Consider the following 18,757-nt stretch of genomic DNA (forward strand, 5'->3'; position numbering starts at 1 on the left):
TTCCCTAACGCAACATACTGCCACAGCGGTTATAAAGCATCCTTAAAGCAAATTTTTCTCCAAGAAAAAAATTCGTCATCTTTTGGCCTGACAAAGCATTATTTTTCCCTTAGCAGACACTTCTAAAAAGTGGCTCTATACCTACATTTTCATACAGGCAATTTACATACAGCTCTTTGTCTTAAAAATAAACTTTCTAAGGGGCAGATCTATGGATACGCAACACCAAACCAAAGACCAGTCTGCAAAGGAAGTTAAGGGCTGGCAGCTAGCGCTACATAACCGCACACGCAGAAAAGCTCACGGATAGTCTGTGTTCCCACAGCAAGAGCTGCCGCCCTCCCTCCGTCTTCAAATCCCTTTTCAAGTTAGACTGCAAGCACTTTGGGGCAAGAAAAATATAATCCCTTTGTTTGTCATGTAAATTACTTTATAAAACTGGACACTATACAAGTAAGAAAACCTCAACAGACTTATCTCGAAAGGCGCAGAAGTGTCAAGATGAAAGAAGTGATATAATTAAAGATCTCCATGGTGGATTTTCTTCATACGACAACCAGCTCAAGTCGTATTTCAGACTGATCCTTAAGTTATGAGCCAATTATACCAGAAGCTAAAAGATTAGCCTGCAGAGGAGCAACGATGACTGATGATTTAGTTGAGCGTATCACGGCATCTGTACGCTTACTCTAAAATAGTCAACATTGTATTTTAATAGTGTTAGACCACGATGGAAATTTTACAGCTGGGGAAAAAAAAAATATTCATCAGCATTTAATATAAAGTGACATTAAGTCTACATATCCTCCCATCTCTAAAAATAGGCTCCACTAGGAATTAACATTTCATACACAATTCCAAAACGTAAAAAGCTATTTAAAAATCAAAGCTTCAATTTTGTACTGCAAAGGAGCTGACAAAGCGATATTTTATTTGTGCCTCTACCTGCATACTGTGTATACTGAGAATTTAAGGCAATGTGCACATCATGTCTTTGCACGATTCGGATAGAAGATATTAAAACTTTAGGGGGAAGAAAAGGTATTGGTTGAAAGGACTACGGAATAGATGAGGACATGCCTTTTTTTTTTAAACCACACATGCATACATTTTTAGAAACTATTTGCAGGATGCTTTTCTTGACGTTTTAGGCACAGGCCTTCTTTTGGAATTCATGAATACCTGACAGTACAGATACACTTTATGCAACTTACTTCCCCTCCCCTTTTGTCAAACAGTAAAACATTACGGATGATGCCTGGCAAAAGCATCAAAACAAGTTATTTTTCTTTTTTCAGAGGACTAACAAACAGGCTACAGAAAGGAAACGCATAGTTTGTTACCCAGAGAAATAACCTAAACTCATCTCTGTCAAGGAACCCAGGTTTTCAGGAAGGAGCAGAAGAGCGGTGCAGCAGCACAGGAGAGACTGGGGGAAGGGGAGAAGCTGATGAACCAAATGGCTGACCTATTTCTCTCATTGTAAGGAAGATTCATTCCAACAAAATATTCCCCTGCTCATTACGATCTGGTCATCGTCAGTTTTACACCTGGCACTTAAAGCCATCCACAACAAGCTATGTGGAACCCCACGGTCATGTTAAGTAAATGTAAATGTGAATATCCTCTTTGCTCATCTGGGGTATCTCCAGTCCAGTTTTTAAGCGTAGATTTCAATAATGGTACTGATAATTCATTACCGGAAAGGAATTCTTCTGTATTGCCTCTGGAGCTGATAAAGCTTTTTCTACATTATCACTTCTGCCTGTACGAATAATCCTGTCGAGCTCCCTTCACACCCCACCAACATAATACTCCACAGCAGCTAGGAACTTGGACAAATCTCATGCCTCACAGCATTTTCACGGATACTTCTCACTCCCTTCCGAGAGCAACAGCGTCCTTGACTTCTCCTCCTTTTACCTGTGGCATAGCGAAAATCAGGGCGTCTGCGATAAAGCTCTTCAGTTCCTATGAAGCGCACCAAGAAACGTTCGAGAGCCGGAGGGGCACGAAGGCACGCGGCTTGGAGGGCGGCTGTGCTGCTGCAGGTCAGGTTATTTCAGATACATCCAATCTAATTCCCCTCAGTCTCAGACCCGATCTCTGCAGTGAAACAGCCCTCACTGCACATTACCGGTACAGACAGACGACTACGGAGGAAGAAAGATCAGGAGCCTGAACGGCAGCCTGCTGAAATCCTTTCATTCCCGGGCATGCAGGGCTCATCTGCCAGGGCATCTGCCAGCACAGGCAGCGAGGCAAGCCTCAAGGTCACCGAGCTTGTTTGCCACATACCAGCAGCAGACAAGTGGGAGCTAAAGCAGGACGTTTTTGATCAGACGCCCATTAAGCCGTTTGCTTTCATTTAGGCTCGCTTGAATCTTCCTTAAGGTGGGATCGAGCATTTTTAACTTCAAAACGTAATTTACCGCAACATCAGACGTTGTCCCTATTAAGGGATGTACTTGCACCAGCACATCTCTCTCCCCATTATCACAAAAATCATTTAGGAAAGACAGGCTACCTTGTAACCCCGAATCACGCTTCGCTGACCTTCCAGACTGGATCCAAATCCTGTCTCGGAAGCTGCCAGAACACCTGTTTTCCTAAAAGTATCCCACGCCAGCCTCTGCATTTAACTTTACCGCAATAAACCAGAACCTCGACGGCCAGCTTTAATCTGCGTTTTCCACAGAAGACATAGAAACTGCCCCCGGACGAGGCAGGAGAGTATAATCACCTAACGCGTAGCTCCATCTAAGTCCACCCTAATTTTCAGGCCAGAGATCTCCTTCATTTCCCTACAGATGACTGAAACCTATTAACCAGCACGTCTCTAACAAGCCTGCAGCTCCCATTGGTAGGTTTTGCTGTGATTTCCTCGCACCGACAGCCGCACAAGCGGACTTTCACATAGAGCTGGTTTTGCTGCATCTAAATCGCGAGGATGCTCACCACTGCTAGTGCCCTTACACCCCTCTGCCAAATTTCTCTTTCACCCTGTTAATTCTCGGGTAAGCAGAAAACGCCACGATTACCTTAGTTATTTAACATTAACTTTACAATCGTTTCCTGGTGCAGGATGACTCCTGTAATCTAGCACGATCTGGAAACGAAAGGGAGCACAGGTTAGCACAGCCGCCCCGACGCTACGTTAGCATTTCTGAGCTGCACTCGCCTGCAATTAGTAATGCAAGCAGCATCCAGTTCAGCAAATGTCTTTGAAAGTCTTCTGAGATACAATTCCTATTTTTCACACTAAGACAGGGCAAAAGAGAAGCTGCCTTTTTTCCCCAGCAACCAAAAAAAGAGAAAGAACGTATTAATGTAAAGTTTTACATAGCGGTCACAGCAACATCTCAGCGCCGCCAGCCAACAGACTGAGCCTTGCTACGAGGCACAGGACAATTCTGATTCCTGTTTTCAGCCTGGACCCACTTGCTGACGTCCCTTCAATAGCTGCGCAGGTAACGGGGAACTACGTTGACGCCATTTCATTTGCAGGGTATGGCAACCGCCTTCCAAGAGGAAGGACTCCAGTGCAAGTAAAGAATCACTCCGTTCCGCTTCAAACATGGCTGAAGTCACCAGCCACAGCCACCCGAGCGGCAGCTCCTGCTGCTGCCAAAATGAAGGCTGCCATCCATTTTGCACCTCACTCGCTCCACGGACCGCTTCCCATACGGCGTTTAAAAACGCGGTTCAGGGGACGCTGTTTTCCCCTCGCAAAGCCTGGCTTGCTCTGTGCCCAGCCCCTGCCAAACCTGCCGGGTTCTCCCCTCCCAAAATTTACACCGTTCTCCTCGCTCTCCATGGCTTTTCTTCCACCAGTTAGCAGTCCAGCCACGCAGCCTTCACGCCCCGGCTCTGGCCACACACCCTGGCCCCTCCGTCCGTCCATCCGTCCGTCTGTCTGTCTCCTTTTCCTGGCTCGCCGTGACCTTCCCAGTGACCTTCCCTCTCCCCCCTCCAGTCCAAGGTCCCCAAGGTCCCCGGCTCGGGCCCTTCAGCCCCCGCCGCAGCCCCAACCTCCGCGTCCCCCCCCATCTCCCGGAGCTCCGGTAGCTCCACTTCTCCCATCCGCCGCCCCGCCCCGCCGGCACCGGTCCCTCCGTGTCCCCAAACCGGCCGTGCCGGGCCCGCGCCCCCCGCCCGGCCCTGTGCCCCCACACCCCTCCCTCCCGGTCCCCCCCCGCCCCATTCCCCCCCCTTTAGGGACGCCCTTTCCCCCAGCCCCGCCCCCTCCCGGCCCCACCCACCCTAGCCCCGCCCCCTCCCGCTCATTACCATAAGCCCCGCCACGTCTCCCACCGCCCCCTTTAAACCCCGCCCCCGGCCCCGCCCCCGCCGCAGCCCCCGCCGCCCCCCCGCACTCACGCGGGCGGTTCTTGCGGACCGAGTCCCGCCGCTGGCGGCTGACGGAGCCGCCCCGTTCGCGGGGCTGCGGCCCCCGCCGCCCCGTCAACGCCCGCCGCGCCGTTGCTCCGCCGCCGCGGGGGTCCGGGCTCCGCTGTCGTCCCCCCCCCGCCCCGCCGCCTCGGCTTCTCCTCCGCGCCGCCGCCGCCATTGCGTAGCGGCGGCTCCATCGGCAGCGCGGCCCGGCCCCATGGGCCGCCCGCCCCGCCGCGCCGCGCTCCTCACAGCCGCCGCCGCCGCAGCCACCGCCCCCAGCGCGCCTGCGCCAAGCGGCCCCCTGCGGCGGGGGGGGGGGGCGGGACAGGCCGGGAGGTGGCCCCCAATCCGCGCCCTCCGCCGCGCGGAGCGACAGGCGGCTTCGCCAATGGGAGACGGGGATTGGACGGCAGCAGCGCGCCAACGCCCCCCCCACCCCGCGCTCGGGCGCGGATAGTGACAGGCGCGGCTACCCAATCGAATGCGTGAGCTCGCTGCGGGGCGGGGATTAGGGCGCCCGCGGGGGCAGCGTCGTCCTATGGTGTTCCTTTGGGAAGAGAATGACACGTCAGTTGCCCAATGACGAGAGGCGGCTGCCCGGCCGGGGCGGGAGAAGGCAGGCTGATTGACAGGCCGGGTAACTATGGCAACGCAGAAGGGAGCTGAAGGGAAGGCCGCAGTAGGCCTAGCTGGACTAGGCCGCGCGGGGGGCTGCTTTGCATACGATTTGCATATGCAGATCGCGAGGCCTCCTTCATCCCCTCAGCACGGGGTGGCCCCCGGCCCCCCGCCATGTCGGGCCTGCGCCCCACGGCCACCACCACGGCCCTCCCTCAGCCCTCCCTCGGCGGCGGTGCAGGGCCGGCCTGGGGCCATTTAGGCCTGGGGCCCAAACCTCCGCCCTACCGCTCGGCCCCCTCCTCCAGCTCCCCCTGCGCTGCCCACCTCGGGGAAGCTCCAGGCAGTCGCTGCTGAGGCAGCCTGTGAGGACGCTCGGTCCCAAAGGCGTGCGCACAGGCCACATCTCTGGAGGCCGCCTCTCCGGGCTGTGTTAACGGCACTAACATCAAGAGAAATGGAAGCAGACGCTTCTGAGCTCAACAGGTGCTGGAGGACAACTCATAGGGCCCTGGCCTTGCGTAGGAGAGCTAAGGGTTCCTTCTTAGGAAAGGGAAGAGACAGACGGACAGCAGAAAGCAGCCCCGTTCCCCGTCAGCAAGGCCTAAGAGATTAAGCTGGATCCAAACTTCCAGTCAGGCCAGCTGAAAACACTCGAGTTCTTCAAAGACCTTGCAAGCTCAGCAGAAAGGATGGACACAACAAAACGGGAACGAAGACAGGAGGTTTAGGAGGAGAGACAGAAAGGAAGGTCAAGGATTTGGGATATGTTCAGACCCCATCCTCAGCTCCCCTGTAACTCACACTGTAAGTTAAGCACTAAGGCATCTTAAACTCTAACCCTATCTTTACTAATGCTGAGCTAACAACTACAGCAGAAGTCATCCAGGCAGCAGAGAAATTGAGGCGACCATAACGAGGGGTGCAAGCAACGATCAACAGGATGACATTCAAGAGCAAAACAGACTCCCAGACTGTATTACAGAATCACAGAATCATAGAATCACCAACTTAACGCCGTAAGAGCTCCCGTTGTAACACACTGGAGGTTCCTAGGTGGAATGTTAATTGACGTCTAACAAACCAACACACACGGCCAAGCGTGTAACTGCAACCCAGTGACCCACGGTGCTCTTCACCTCCACCGCGTTAATCTCAGCTCACCGCAATCCTCAGGCATTAATTCAATACCGAAGGGATAAGCAACCGGCGTTCAAAAAAGGTGTAATAATTTCAGTAATTTGCTGGATTCCAGTTGCTGTGGTGAAAAAAGGGCAAAGAGATTGGTCCAGTTGAACCTGTCTTAATTTTAATATCCTGTTGGGCAAACGCAGGAAGCAGATCAATGAGGTTGGTGCCGATACGAGATAAAGCGTAACCTCTCTGAATAAAAACAACCCTTCTTTATAAAAGCGTTGCCTTCGTTTTGTTAAAAAACTAACTCGCTGAGCTTCGCTGCCTGCAGTTCAGAGTATTGTCAGTGTCGAGCCCTGACTGTGTTTCATATACCTGGGTTGCAACACTCTCCTAGCTTGCACCAGTTTGTAACTCAGACCTCTGCTTAAAAGCCTTTGGCACATTTCTCTTCCCAGCACTCGTCCAGTTCTTCTTTGGCAACCACAACGTCCCGAGGAGGCAACTTCCACAGCTGAGCTATACGCTGCATCCAGAACCTCCCTGCCTGGGTTCATCCTCAACCTCCCATCGTGGGCATCCGCTGCACCAGGACCTGTGCTTGCTCCGGAACAAGGTCTGGAAACTTTTCCCAAATCCTGTCCGCCTCTTCCCGATACGGACCGATGGCCTCAGTCTCGCTGTGGCACTGCCAACAGTGCCCTTCAAAGCACTCCCTCTGGCAACGGTTTCATAAACCTCCCGCTCCTCAAGACCCCGGCACAGATCCAGACGTCACTGTGAGCAACAGAGAGGGGTTCACCTGCCCCCTTCACCACCGGACCGCAGATTCGGTGGTTCCTGGCACTGTCTGAACCCAGCCCCGAGCCCTGGGAGGTCACCTCTAGTCTCTGGGGTGCTGGAACAGGAGGTGTCACCCCGACATGCCCAACAGGCAACTCCTAAGATCAAAGCAAGGGTCATACCAGAACTGGCTGCCTAGAGGCACGCCGAGGAGGAGGAGGAGGCGAGGAAGATGAATTCCCGGCAGACACTCCTCGGCAGGCAGGCGAAGGTTCTCCAGAAAATCCAAACACAGCTCCACAGCAAGGGAAACGGCCCAGCTCCCACGGACGGAGTCACTTGAAATTGCATATGGCAAAAGTTGTACAAACAGCCTTCCCTAAAAGCACCTGTCTTCTGAAATGGGAAAGTGAAGGTGCGTGAACTGCAGCAACCCTCCCCCAAAAAGCAGAGGCTTTTTTCCAGGCTGTGCGGATCCTTCTTTGCAGCCTCCGCTCCCTGAGCGGGCAAATTGGGCAATTTAATTCTCCAGCCAACTTCTACATGAAAACTTTCCTTGCTCCACAGGGGCTCCAAAAGCTGAGATCCACCCCCCTCACCTTACAAACACACACGGCAACCTCACAAGTTGAGTGTGAAGTAGCAAACGATTTTATTATAGTTAGTAAAAGGCACTTTTTTTTGTTTTTTTTTTTTTTTTTTAAAAGATGTGCAGGGACACAGTTCCCTCCTGCAGGTTCACCTGCTGATTACGCTTTTAAAGTGCGACATCACAACTGTGAAAATACCGGCACTTCACAGCAGAAAACTGAACGTGTGCTTTTAATCAAGTCCGAAGTGGTGATAAACCATCTGTTTCGCAAGAGTGATTCGACGTGAAAAGGCAATGCGTACAAGGAATTGCTAAAAAGTAGCGGGGAAATACACAAAGAATTTTGCAGGCAAGTAAAGCATCAGAGAAGACGGCCTTGGTACGGATGCTGCTGGTTTGGGATCTCACGGATGTCCTCCAAATCACGCAGAAAGCGTGCGGAGAAGGCACGCATCCCCTCTCCTTAACGAATTTTGGGATGGATTCTGCAGCGTGGTTACGCAGGCTCACGTACTCTGCTTTACGATACGTATCCTGCTTTGTTTCGGTGCAATAGTCAGTAGTAAACATGAGCCTTTTAACAAGGTGAAAGCATTTGGGGAGATTTCGTTACCCGCTGCAAATAAAGAGCAATTTTTAGCGCCAAAACCTGCAGCTTTCACAGGGAGGCGACAGGTCTCTACAACCCCTCGCTGACAAAATGATGAAAGCTGAGGGAAAAAAACAGCTTACTGGGACTGCTGATGGGGAATCCCGGGTTCTTCTCCCTGCTTGCGGGGAGGTTTTGGACAAGTCACCAAGATAATATATCTTCAAATGGGGGAACATTCCCCACGCTCCCTCTCCCAGCAGAGGAGGTCAAGGGTATTTGAAAGCACTGTCCCTTCCTCCGACGGATAAAGCGCCGGGCACTGAGCAAGCAAAGTTCACCTGGAGAGCAGCCCTGTCAGATCGAAATCAACACCTCACTGTCGCAATGTATTTTTTGTCCTTACCGTTTAAGAAAGGCACTTCTTGCATTTTGGGGCAAAGGCAAAGCGTTAGGAGTGCGGATCAGCCCTGCACTCCGTCGTGGGGCTGACGGACCCTTCCCACCGCAGGCCAAGCTCCGGGCAGGACGGCTGCGCTTTGCAGCCAGGCGCCGGGGACCTCATCTTCCTGCCAGCAGGAAGGTCGTGTTTCGGGAAGCTGTGCCAAACAGCAAGAATCCATGAGGAGTAAGTTACCAGACACAGTAAAGCAGGGAAGAAGCAACAGCCTGGGTTAGGAGCACAGCCCGGCCGTCAGCACCTGGCCACTGCAACGGTTTAAAGCCCACGGCATCCTTGCAGACTCGCCGGATTCAAACTGTGCCAGCCCGTGGCACGAGCCTTCTGCCGTGCAAATCCACCACCAGATCACCAAATGTTTTGCTCAGTCCTGCGCTCCTGCCACAGCTCCCCTGTGGTCCCCCCAGCAAATCACAGGAGGGTGGGAACACTCGAAAGTCTGCGCTGGCATCTTTAGAGCTTAGAAAAGAAGAAATCCTCTAGCTGCAAACCCTCTAACGACAAACAAAGTGGTTTAGTTACTTTTGTGCCCCTGTGCTTTTGGGAGGTAGTAGATGAGATGGTGAATAACCTGCAGCGATAGAAGTGGGCAGCACTAAACTCTGCCTCGAGCTAGAAGCGTGTGCCAACAGCGACTGAGCGGGGCTGCTTCTGCCCCCAAAAGCTGCCCTGGGCAGGGGGAAGCTGGGGATATTTCTTTGGGTTTAAGGATTTTATCTTAGAAATCTTGCAGCCCAATCCCCTCGTGCTCCCAAGCTGATCCCTGGGAATAGCAGGGAAATTATGGGCTGGAGTTTTAAACAGGATCTTCAAGATAACCCAGAGCACCTCAACCACTGGGTGTGGCCTCCCTGCAGCACACAGAGTCGATCCTATTTGTGTCCCAGCCTGGACACAAGTTTCCTATATTCCTATCCCATAGCACCAGGTATCAGGAAAGGCGAGAACTACATCCAGCCTCCTAGCCAGGCTCAAAAAATACAGCCTAAAGATCAAAGACACCCAACAATCCTGTGTGGGACCAAGTCCACTTAATGCCAGCGTTGTGTGAAATGTTCCTCCTAAAGCATAATCCCTCTTTCCCTGGCTGGAGGGGGGTGAAACGAGGTTGATCCTCAAGAAAGCTGGTGAAGATGCGGCTCTTTCCTGACCCTCAGCTTCATTCCCAGGGTGTCAGCGCTGCATGAAGCGATCCCAGAGCCCATCCCTGATCCTCAGGACCAGGGGAGGACGCTCCAAAGCAAAGTACCGAAGCAGGACGACAGCTCCCGGGAGAGGGGAAAGCTTGCGCGCGGTCTGGCCTGGCACGTTCTCATCACGGGGGCATCTCTTGCTGCACCGGGGTCCTGCCTGCGCACCCAGTACCGGGGGGAAAGGAGGAGCAGAGACGAGCCAAGGCCCCAGCAGCAGAGCCAGAGGCACCCAGTAAGGCAAATTCAATGCAGGGCGCCTGGTGAAGGCTGCTGCGCAGACCCTCAGGCACGTTTTTCAAGCCAAAATGAGCAGAGCCAACAAAATCAGCGCCGCTTTTACAGGACGTCTGCAAAACCTCTCCTTGCTGCACTGCCTGGAGGGACTCGGGGTCACCCTTTGGACCACAGTGACATGTTTCCCTGGGGCCTCTTGGGACCAAACAAGGACGATGTGGAGAATTGCCATGAGGACTTTCTTTTTTGACTCACTCAAGGGATCACTCGCTGAACGAGACCCTCTCTGTGGGTGTAAAAGGAGAAGGCTACAGACAAGAAGATGGTTGGGAAGCAGGGGGGAAGAGACCCAAACCCAACAGCATCACGCAACCAAGGCCTCTTCCAGCAAAACCTTCCAGAAAGAGATTTAACAACGCCCCTACCGTCCCCACCCGCCGCTCTTCAGGCTTCAAACGCGTTGGCCAAATTCCTGCTATGAAGAGGAATCGCTTGGGCTGAGCAATGGCCGTGGCATCCCATCCGCTCCAGCGCTACTTCTGCAATCGAGCGTACACCAGAAAGGCCACAGCTGAAATCACAGCGATGCCCACAGCGGGAACGATGTACGAGAGGGACGGTCCGCTGCCGTCACCTGGGGGAACTTTGGCCTGAGACGAGCCGGTCGCAGTGTCATGGTCCCTGCTAGAGTCAAAAACTGAAGAGTTTCCAAGGGGATCGGCTCCGTCTCGGAGGTCGCTGCCTGCCCCGAGCTGGGTGCTGGGGTAGTGGTCCACGCAGACCTCATGGGTGCCCAGGGAGGTGCTGTCCCAGCTCGGAGGCGGACGGGAGCGTCCACTTGCTCCGGCTGCCTCCTCTCCCCTGGGGTCTTCACGAGCCGCTGGAGCCGGACATCCCACGGAGACTCCGGAGAGCACTTCTCCTGAGCTCGAGCTATCCGTGCTCACCATGAGCGGGTCGCTGCGGAAGGTGAGGCTGTCGGACGCCCTGGAATAGGGGCCACCGGGCCCCCGAGAGCTCAGGCATCTACCGGCCGCCTCTGGGCTCTCCCAAGTCGTGGAGAGGAGGACGCCCGGCTTGCTGAGCTCCGCATCCCTCTCCACACTGCTGCAAGGTGCCCAGATGCTCGTGGCAGAGCTCACCCGCAAGGCCGGCCTCACAGACGTGCCTTCAAAGCTTCGTGGAACAGTCGGGAGAGGATCCACCGAGGCCGGGAGCACCTTTGGGAAACAACAAGAGGGGCTGGGTGCCACAGGGAGCACCCATTTGGCCTGGTCTTGGGCACCCACGTCACTCAACAAGCCCACTTCAGTGCTCAACCACCACATCTCCAGCCCCTAACAGCAAGGCTGGGTTGCAGGTAACTCCCAGGGCCGGGAGTGAGCGTGGCAGGGAGGTGCTGGGGCTCCGGGGAGCCTTTGGGATTTGGGGGAGGCCCGGGAAGGAAGGAGGGGGAGACAAGCAGCGAGTAGAGGGGTGGGAACAGGCAGCTGGAAGCCAGGAGACCAACTGGCAAGTCAAGGTGGGGAAATAAGGAGCCAAAGCCCAACAAACCTTGGGTCCCTTCTCCCTTGCTCCAAAATATAGCGTCCGGACAGGGACATGAACACAATGGGGGAAAAAAGCCCTGAATAAACTCACCAGCTCAAAATCTTACACCGCAACAGAAAATCTCCCGGCCAGGGGGAGTTAGAATCATCGAATTACTGAATCGTTTAGGTTGGAAAAGACCTTTTAAAGATCATCCAGTTCACAACCATTAACCTAACACTGCCAACTCCACCACTAAACCAATTAAGGGTAGAGTAGCAATTTCATGTTTCCTGGCTTGGTGGCTGGATTATTTTTTAATGAAAGTAAAAACCAGGAATCATTAAGGTTGGAAAGGATCTCTAAGGTCATCAGTCCAACCATCAACCCAACACCCCCATGCCCACTAAACCGTGTCCCCAGGTGCCACCTCTGCCCGTTTTTTGAACGCTTCCATGGATGGTGACTCCACCACCTCTCTGGGCAGCCTGTTCCAATATTTGACTACCCTTTCCGTGAAGAAATTTTTCCTAATATCCAACCTAAACCTCCCCTGGTGCCGCTTGAGGCCGTTTCCTCTTGTTTGCAAGGACCTGAATGAAACACAAGCGGCAAGGGGAAAGGTCACCTACTTTCTCCTTCGTGGGCACGGAGGACGTGCTGCTGGCTGTCTCCACCACGGGCGGGCTTTCCTCTTGCACAGGAGGCTTCACGGAGGGGTCGCAGGATGGGGAAGCGTCTCTGGGCGCAGGGGTAGCGACCGGGGTAGTTGTTTCCATCCAAGTGTCTGTCGGGGAGAAAAAAGAAAATGTATTCTGTTAATCAGGAGACCTAAAAAGTGAGTTTTGCTCTTTCCTCAAGGATGCTGTGACAGGATGCTCCAGAGCTGAGGAGGTGGCACAGGGAGCAGAACCCGGTGCTGCCCGTGTGGCCCTGGCTCTGCCGCAGCACCCGAGCTCTGCCGGTAGGTGCAGGTAAAAACCAGACAGCACCCGCCAAGCCAGCACCCCCAATCCCTTCCTCCCTTCGAGGCCCCAGGCTGCTGAAATGGGGGTGCAGACATTCAACTGGGGTGTTTTACATGGGAAACAAGTATTTTCTATGACCAGTAATAGGTAGAAATCATCGGTCACCTTAGAGTGCATCACAGAATATTAACAGAAGAATGAAGCTGGAGAAAAAGAAAGGTATATTGGGCAAGTTGTTTGTCTCTATATCTTCCTCCTTTCCTTTTTATGTCCCATAAACCTGAAAAATTGTTTCTCTGTCTAAGCACCAGCCCGGTACAGCATAACCAGAAATAGGATGGAGTACGCAACACCTGTCAGCGTTTCTGAACCTTGAGCTGAAATTACAACTGCGAAAGGACCAGAAGGGAAGCGCAATTTTTACACGAGAATCCCTGTCATGTCTGCTAAATCATGCCTCCACAAGAGCGCAGGGGCCACCAAGGCAGACGCAAGCTTCGGCTGTCCCGTACCAACAGCCACAGCTACCACCATTCTTTGGGAGGGTCCCCGTGGCCTGCCAGCGGGGCCCTACCCCACACCTGCACCCTCTCTGCCGCTCTCCATCCCCACCGTCACGCAGGACGGGCAGCTGGCAGCACCTTCAACCCTGCTCCCCGTTAGCGCGGCGGCTACACGGAACTGCCGGGAAGGAAACCCACCTCCATCTCCTCTGCGCTCTCGCACCATCCCAATCCCCTTCTGCTCCGCGTCGAACTGCTGCTGTATGAGGAGGGGGCTGCGCACATCCACGAAGCTGCCTGGGGGCTCGGAGCCGGGCGCGGCCTGTTTTTTTGGTGGTGAGGCTGGGGGCTGCGGCCCCCCGCTGCGAGCGGTCTCCTCCAGCCTCAGGGGTGATTCGGTGGAGACGTAGAAGTCCTCTTCGGGCTCATTCCTGCGCTGCTCAGGGCTGCGAGTAGCACCCGCGTGCCTCGGCGGAAGAGACCTGCCCAGACCCAAGCCCGGCGCGCCACGGTGCAGGTGGTTGGCGTTCCCGAAACACCCGTTGTCCACGCACACCGGGTGCTGCTGGCGGCTCAGCCAGTCCCGGCTCCGCTCGGGGCAGGCAGCTGATGGCACGGCCACGCCGGGTGTCCCGGGGCGGCCCGCTGCCGCCTGCGTGGCCTCGATGGGGTGCTGGAGGTGCCCTTCTCCGCCGTGCCCATCGCTCACTGCGTCACAGACCGCACTCCCAGGCGGAGGCGGCTGGGTACTCTCTTGCTCCAGGAGGTTTTTGGGGAGCTGGAAGAAAATGAGCTGTGTTTAATGGTTGTGCCAGGACGAGGGGGTCTGGGGCCATGGGGGTGCCCCAAACCCAGACCCAGTGACCCAGGCGAGCCTGGTGATGAAGGGGGTCTCTCCTTGGCACCCACCACACAGCCGGCAGGAGGTCTGCACGGGGTCGGGGGCTGCGGAGGGGAGCCTGGGCTAACAGAGCGGACCCTGCACTCCCATCCATGCCGGGGAAGCAGAAGGGAGCAGTTACAGGGCTGTATGCAGGCTATAAGTTACCAGATACAGCAAGCACACAGCAGGAATCAGCAGCGAGAGGCTGCTCGGGGTGTCCCTGAAGGAGCCCAGCCCTACCACGGGCTCCCCACGCCCCACCGCACCAACGCTCCAGTCCAAAAGGGACCTTTGCGTCCCCGTCTGATGCGTGCCCCGCTCACCGATTCCTGCACCGGGGCCCTGGCATCCAGGTCAGTGCTCGTGGTGGTGGCTGCGCCGGGCAGCAGAGGCGGATGGCTGACGACGGGCAGGTCTTGGCGCAGCTGCTCGGCCAACGGGTCGCCTGGAGCAGGGTTTGGCCCCGGGGACGGCATCTGGGCACCGATGGAGGAGACGGCGGGACGGACATCGCTGGCTGCAGGAGGGAAGGAGGCAGCGGCGGGAGCTGGGGCACCTGGAGGAGCCAAGGCGGTTAGTGAGCGGGGACGTTGGGGGAAAAGCTGCGGAGGCAGAGGATGAGCGAGGGGCCGAGGATGAGTGAGGGGCCGAGGCAGCCCCGCGCGTGCCCCTGCTCTGTCCCCACGCGGGCCAAGCCCACAGCACCCCTTCATTCATCTTTCCATCTCTCCTCCAGGTGGGAAACCCAGCCCACCGCCAACCCAAGCGCCATCGAACAAGGACCCCGCTGTCCCCAGGGAGGTCACCAGGCTGAGGGACACCCCTGGGGAAGGTCACAGACACCCCCAGACCCCTGCGAACCAGGGCAGGGAGAGGCCAGCTGCTCGGCGGACACCAGGAGACGTGGTTCGGGTCCCCATCTCCACCAGACCCCCGGGGCAGCACCCAGGGACGACGAGGCTACGTACGGGCTTGGCAGGAGTCATATACGTGCTGCAGCTCGTCGGCCAGGTGCCCCGCGTTGTTCTGGCGCAGCGCGTCGATGAGATCCGGCACCCAGCCCTGCCGGCACTTCAGGTGCTGATAAAACCTATAGACCGTCGCCTGGCTCCCCCGCGTTTCCTCCCGGGTGTGAAGTTCATCCTAAATAAAAGATGCAGCGGATCTAAGAGAGGCTCTGGCTTAGAGGTAAGGCAGCTATACGTTGCCTGAGCTATATACATTGGGGAAGGACTCGGGAAAGCGTGAAATTACTCTGTCGGCATCGGTCAGGCAGCTCAGGGAATCGGCCAGCGACGCCACACGGATGTTCTTGAAATTATTGAGGTTTTTCAAAATGTACTTGTACACGTTTTCTTCGGCAAGACCCATCCTGGCTCAGCACCTTGCCAAGAGAGACCGAACGTGAGCGGAGGGCTGCTGGTAACGCTCGGCTTTTCTATAGGAGCTTGGGTTTTTCTATAGGAGCCTGGCCCCGCGGCACAGGTGCTCAACCTCGCTGCAGCGGGCGGGGAAATCCTGGGGGGAAAACAGGCAAAACACTGAGGTTAAGGTTCAACTCTCGATTCTGCTTTCACAAACCCTTCTGCGACTACCCGTGTTTATGGCTGATCCCTTTTTTTTGCGGCCGGGTGGATCCCAGCCCGGGCCTCGCGACACGAGGCAGCGCGGTCAGCGGGATCCCAGGATCCTACTTTTAAGCCCTGGGCGACGCCTGTTTCTCGCCGATGGAAAAGGATGGCGGAAGAAAAATCGCGATCGAGCTCCTTCCCCTGAGGAAATGGCAGCCCGGGAGGGGCAGGCTGCGGCGGGACCCCGCCTGCTCTCTCGGCCAGGCCCCCGCCGCACAGCTCGGCCTTCCCGCTCCTCGGACAGCGCTGGGAGACTGCGCTGGCCGCCTTTACCCTCGCAAATAAAACTTAAAAAAACCCAGGGAAAAGAAAAAAAAAAAAAAAAAACACCTCCCTCCGCGCCATCTCCCGCTGCAAAACCTCGCCGGCCGCACAACCTCCCCGCCCTACCTGAGGCCGCTTCCGCCAGCGCTGCCGGAGGACGCGTTGAGCCCGCCCCCAGCTCTTGCGCCTCGCCCGCGCTGATTGGTCGGCGCTTACGCCTGTCGCGGTGATAGACAGGAGTTGTGAGGGGAGGCTGGAGGGGGGGGGCGGGCGCCTTCTCCTCCGCCGGGCCGAGCCCGGTGCTCACACCATGGCGGCGGGACGGCGAAGGGGGCCTCCCCGCCGTCCCTAGGGACGGCGGGGAGGCCCCCTTCGCCGTCCCGCCCGTGAAACAAAACCTCCGGTACCGGCAGGTGGCAGCAGCGTAACGGGAACGGCTCCCTAAGGCACCTGGCGGAGGGATCCCACTGCCCCCCCCCTCGCCCCGCCCCTCGCCCCGCCCCCTGGGCCCCGCCCCGGCCCTGTCAGCCCAACGCGCCCTGCATGGAGCCGCACCATGGCGGCAACGGCGGCCGGAGCGGGCGGGCGGTCGCGGAGGCGCCGCTGAGGGCCGGCAGCCCCGCGGCGGAGCGCTGAGGGGCGGCAGCGGTGGTGCCTTCCCCCCCCCTTCTCCTTTCCCTTCCCTCTACCTATTTCCCTCACCCCCTTCCCCTCCTTCCCTTTTCCCCGTTCTCCGCGGCGTCCATGGTCGCGGCCGCCTGCCGCCGCCTCCTCGCACCGGAGACGTTTGAGGCGGTGGCGAGAGCCAGAAGAAGCGGGGCCCGGCCCGGCGCCTCAGGTAAGCGACCGGCCGGGGAGGGGAGGCGGCGGGGACGGGCCCGGTGTTGGGGGGGGGGGGGGGGGAAGGGGCCCACGCGTGTCCGCGGCCTCTGCGTGGGGCCTGGCGTGAGGGTCCCCCCGCCCCAGCGCCGCGCTGAGTTTTATTATTCTTATAAAAAGTGAATCGCGGATTGGGGCATCTGAACTTCCACGCGTGGGTCAGCAGCGGCCCACCCGTGAGGGTGGCCAAGGGGGTCCGAGCTGGGGACCCACCGACGCCTCGGCCGGGCTCCCACGGAACCAGACCCCCACCATCTCCAGCCACCTCCCCCCCGCCACGGCTCGTCTCTCCCTGCCGCAGGATCGCCGTGGACGCCGGCACGCAGGACACCGGGGTTCCGTGGGCTCCGGCACCGGGCCCCCCATGTGAGCGAGCAACGCGCCGGCCACGCTCGGCCAGACCCACGGCCTCCTCGGCGGCTCTCGGCCCATGCCGGGGCCGTAAGGCTCCGTTTTGGGAGGGCTACGCCGGCCTCGTAAGCTCGTGGCCTGGCTCCCGCCCTGCGCCGTCCCTCGGGGAGATGCTCCAAGCCGGAGCGTCCGAGGGGACGCCGCTCCTCGTCGCGAGGTCCCGGGGCTGTGTCCCCTCCTCGCCGGTGTCTCCCAGCATCCCGACCGGGGAACGTATGGGCTACAGCGCTCCGGGCTCTCCCACGCTCGGGTAGATGCGTCCTCCCTCCTCGGCCAGCGTTTGCTTATTTCTGATCTTGGATGTCATCAAGGGTGGAAAATGTGACAGGAAGGAAGGGAGGCTTTTTTTCCTCCTGCTAAATATGGACTGACATTAAAATCCAAATACTGTCGTGAAAGGAATCCCAGCCCCTGTTTGTTGGAGGAGGGAAAAACGATGTTTTCTGCCTTTTCGGCTGCGAGGTTCCAGCTGGGAAGTTTCGCAAGGGGTGGCGGGGTCCTTGCCGAGAGCCTCAGGAATTTTACTTTGCTTGTTCGCAGGACGCGCTCCACAGCATACTAGACTAAAAAAATTAGTTATCCCTTTTCTCCCCATCTGTGGCCGGGGGGGGAGCTTGCTGCGAGCATGCAGGATGTTTCGAAGATATTTAGGGTTTTTTTCTCTCCTGTTCAAAGATTTCTAGAAGGGAAAGGGGTGCAGGCAAATAAAACTGCGGCCCCAGCAGGAGCTTTGCATCCTTCTTTCTTTTAATTCCTGTTGCTGCAGCAGCCGATGGCAGGGAAGGAGGTGCACGAGGTGGCTGCAGCCGATGCAGGGAGCTGCCGGGTTTGCAAGGAGGATTTATGTCTCTCTCCGTCAAGAATCAGATGCAAACTCATGCTGTTATTCCCACGGTGAGGTTGGGAAAGTAGCTCGATGCGGGGCTCTGGAACGAGGAACAGGACCCCCGGGATGGTCACGGCGCTGCCAGCTCCCCCAGTGACTGCTGCTGAGGCCGGGGTGAAAAGCTGGGACGTTTTGGGGGGGCACGGAGCGCAGCTTCGCTGGGACCTGGGGGTTGCTGCGTGAGAGAGCAACCCCCAGGTTGTGGGGGCAGAAAATGGGCACTGCCACGTTCCCCTTCCACATGTTCCTCTCCGTCCCTGCTGGAGAGCTTTTTGGGGGGGTATCTGTGGGAAGCTCCAGGGCATTTGCCCAATCTTTATAAAAAAAAAAGTTTGTTAAAGCAGCGGGGGGATACTGGGAGGTGCTGAAAATAGATGTTTCCCGTTTCCAGGGGCATTGCTGTCCTGGCATCGGTGCGGCTGTATTGTTTTCAAGCTAATAGGATACATAGCTCTGCTTTTCTGAAATGCCACTCTCAAATAACTGATGCTTTGTGCGGATCCGTGATATTGGTCCAAGTCCAACATCAACATCCTTGTGGAAAAGCGGTTTGAATTCCCTCTCTCCCCGTCTTCTCCCGCCACCGACCTACATCTGTTCCCCTCCAACCCTCTGCGTCTGCAGCAGGATGCCGGGGCCCGATCCGGCGGGAAGGGCGCAGGTTGCGTGACCTCTGCCATAACCGCGTTGGGTAAGGTCGTGCTGAGCCATGGTCATGGTCTGTGTCGTGCCCCGGAATGCAGGGGAGCGTGGGGCGGATTATTTCGGGTAGAACAGAGCGCCCGTACGCTCCCGTAGTGTCAG

General features: G+C 56.7%; 2 protein-coding genes across 2 annotated transcripts in view; one reads left to right on the forward strand and one right to left on the reverse strand.

Moving 5' to 3' along the window:
* Positions 1-7,585: 7,585 nt before the first annotated feature.
* On the reverse strand, positions 7,586-15,397 carry MAVS (mitochondrial antiviral signaling protein). Its single transcript, XM_075709064.1, has 6 exons — positions 15,137-15,397; positions 14,851-15,025; positions 14,206-14,438; positions 13,198-13,777; positions 12,161-12,315; positions 7,586-11,218 (listed from the first exon to the last, which is right to left on the reverse strand). The coding sequence occupies exons 1-6, from the start codon at positions 15,251-15,253 to the stop codon at positions 10,532-10,534; spliced, it is 1,947 nt and encodes a 648-aa protein (XP_075565179.1). The 5' UTR covers positions 15,254-15,397; the 3' UTR covers positions 7,586-10,531.
* Positions 15,398-16,576: 1,179 nt separating this feature from the next.
* PTPRA (protein tyrosine phosphatase receptor type A) overlaps positions 16,577-18,757 on the forward strand; it is a 132,533-nt gene continuing 130,352 nt past the window's right edge. Inside the window, exon 1 of the mRNA XM_075708682.1 lies at positions 16,577-16,615. The gene's annotated coding sequence lies outside the window, so the exon portion shown is untranslated. The remainder of the gene's footprint in view (positions 16,616-18,757) is intronic.

Source organism: Pelecanus crispus, chromosome 4 (assembly GCF_030463565.1).
Source record: "Pelecanus crispus isolate bPelCri1 chromosome 4, bPelCri1.pri, whole genome shotgun sequence".
Taxonomy (NCBI): domain Eukaryota; kingdom Metazoa; phylum Chordata; class Aves; order Pelecaniformes; family Pelecanidae; genus Pelecanus; species Pelecanus crispus.

What these genes read in the sequence shown, in the direction of transcription:
- MAVS (XM_075709064.1), bottom strand. Translation starts at nt 15,253, where the DNA reads ATGGGTCTTGCCGAAGAAAACGTGTACAAGTACATTTTGAAAAACCTC. An exon ending in ATATGACTCCTGCCAAGCCC is followed by an intron (nt 14,439 to 14,850) that starts GTACGTAGCCTC and finishes TGGCTCCTCCAG; the next exon opens with GTGCCCCAGCTCCCGCCGCT. An exon ending in GGGCCCCGGTGCAGGAATCG is followed by an intron (nt 13,778 to 14,205) that starts GTGAGCGGGGCA and finishes ATTTTCTTCCAG; the next exon opens with CTCCCCAAAAACCTCCTGGA.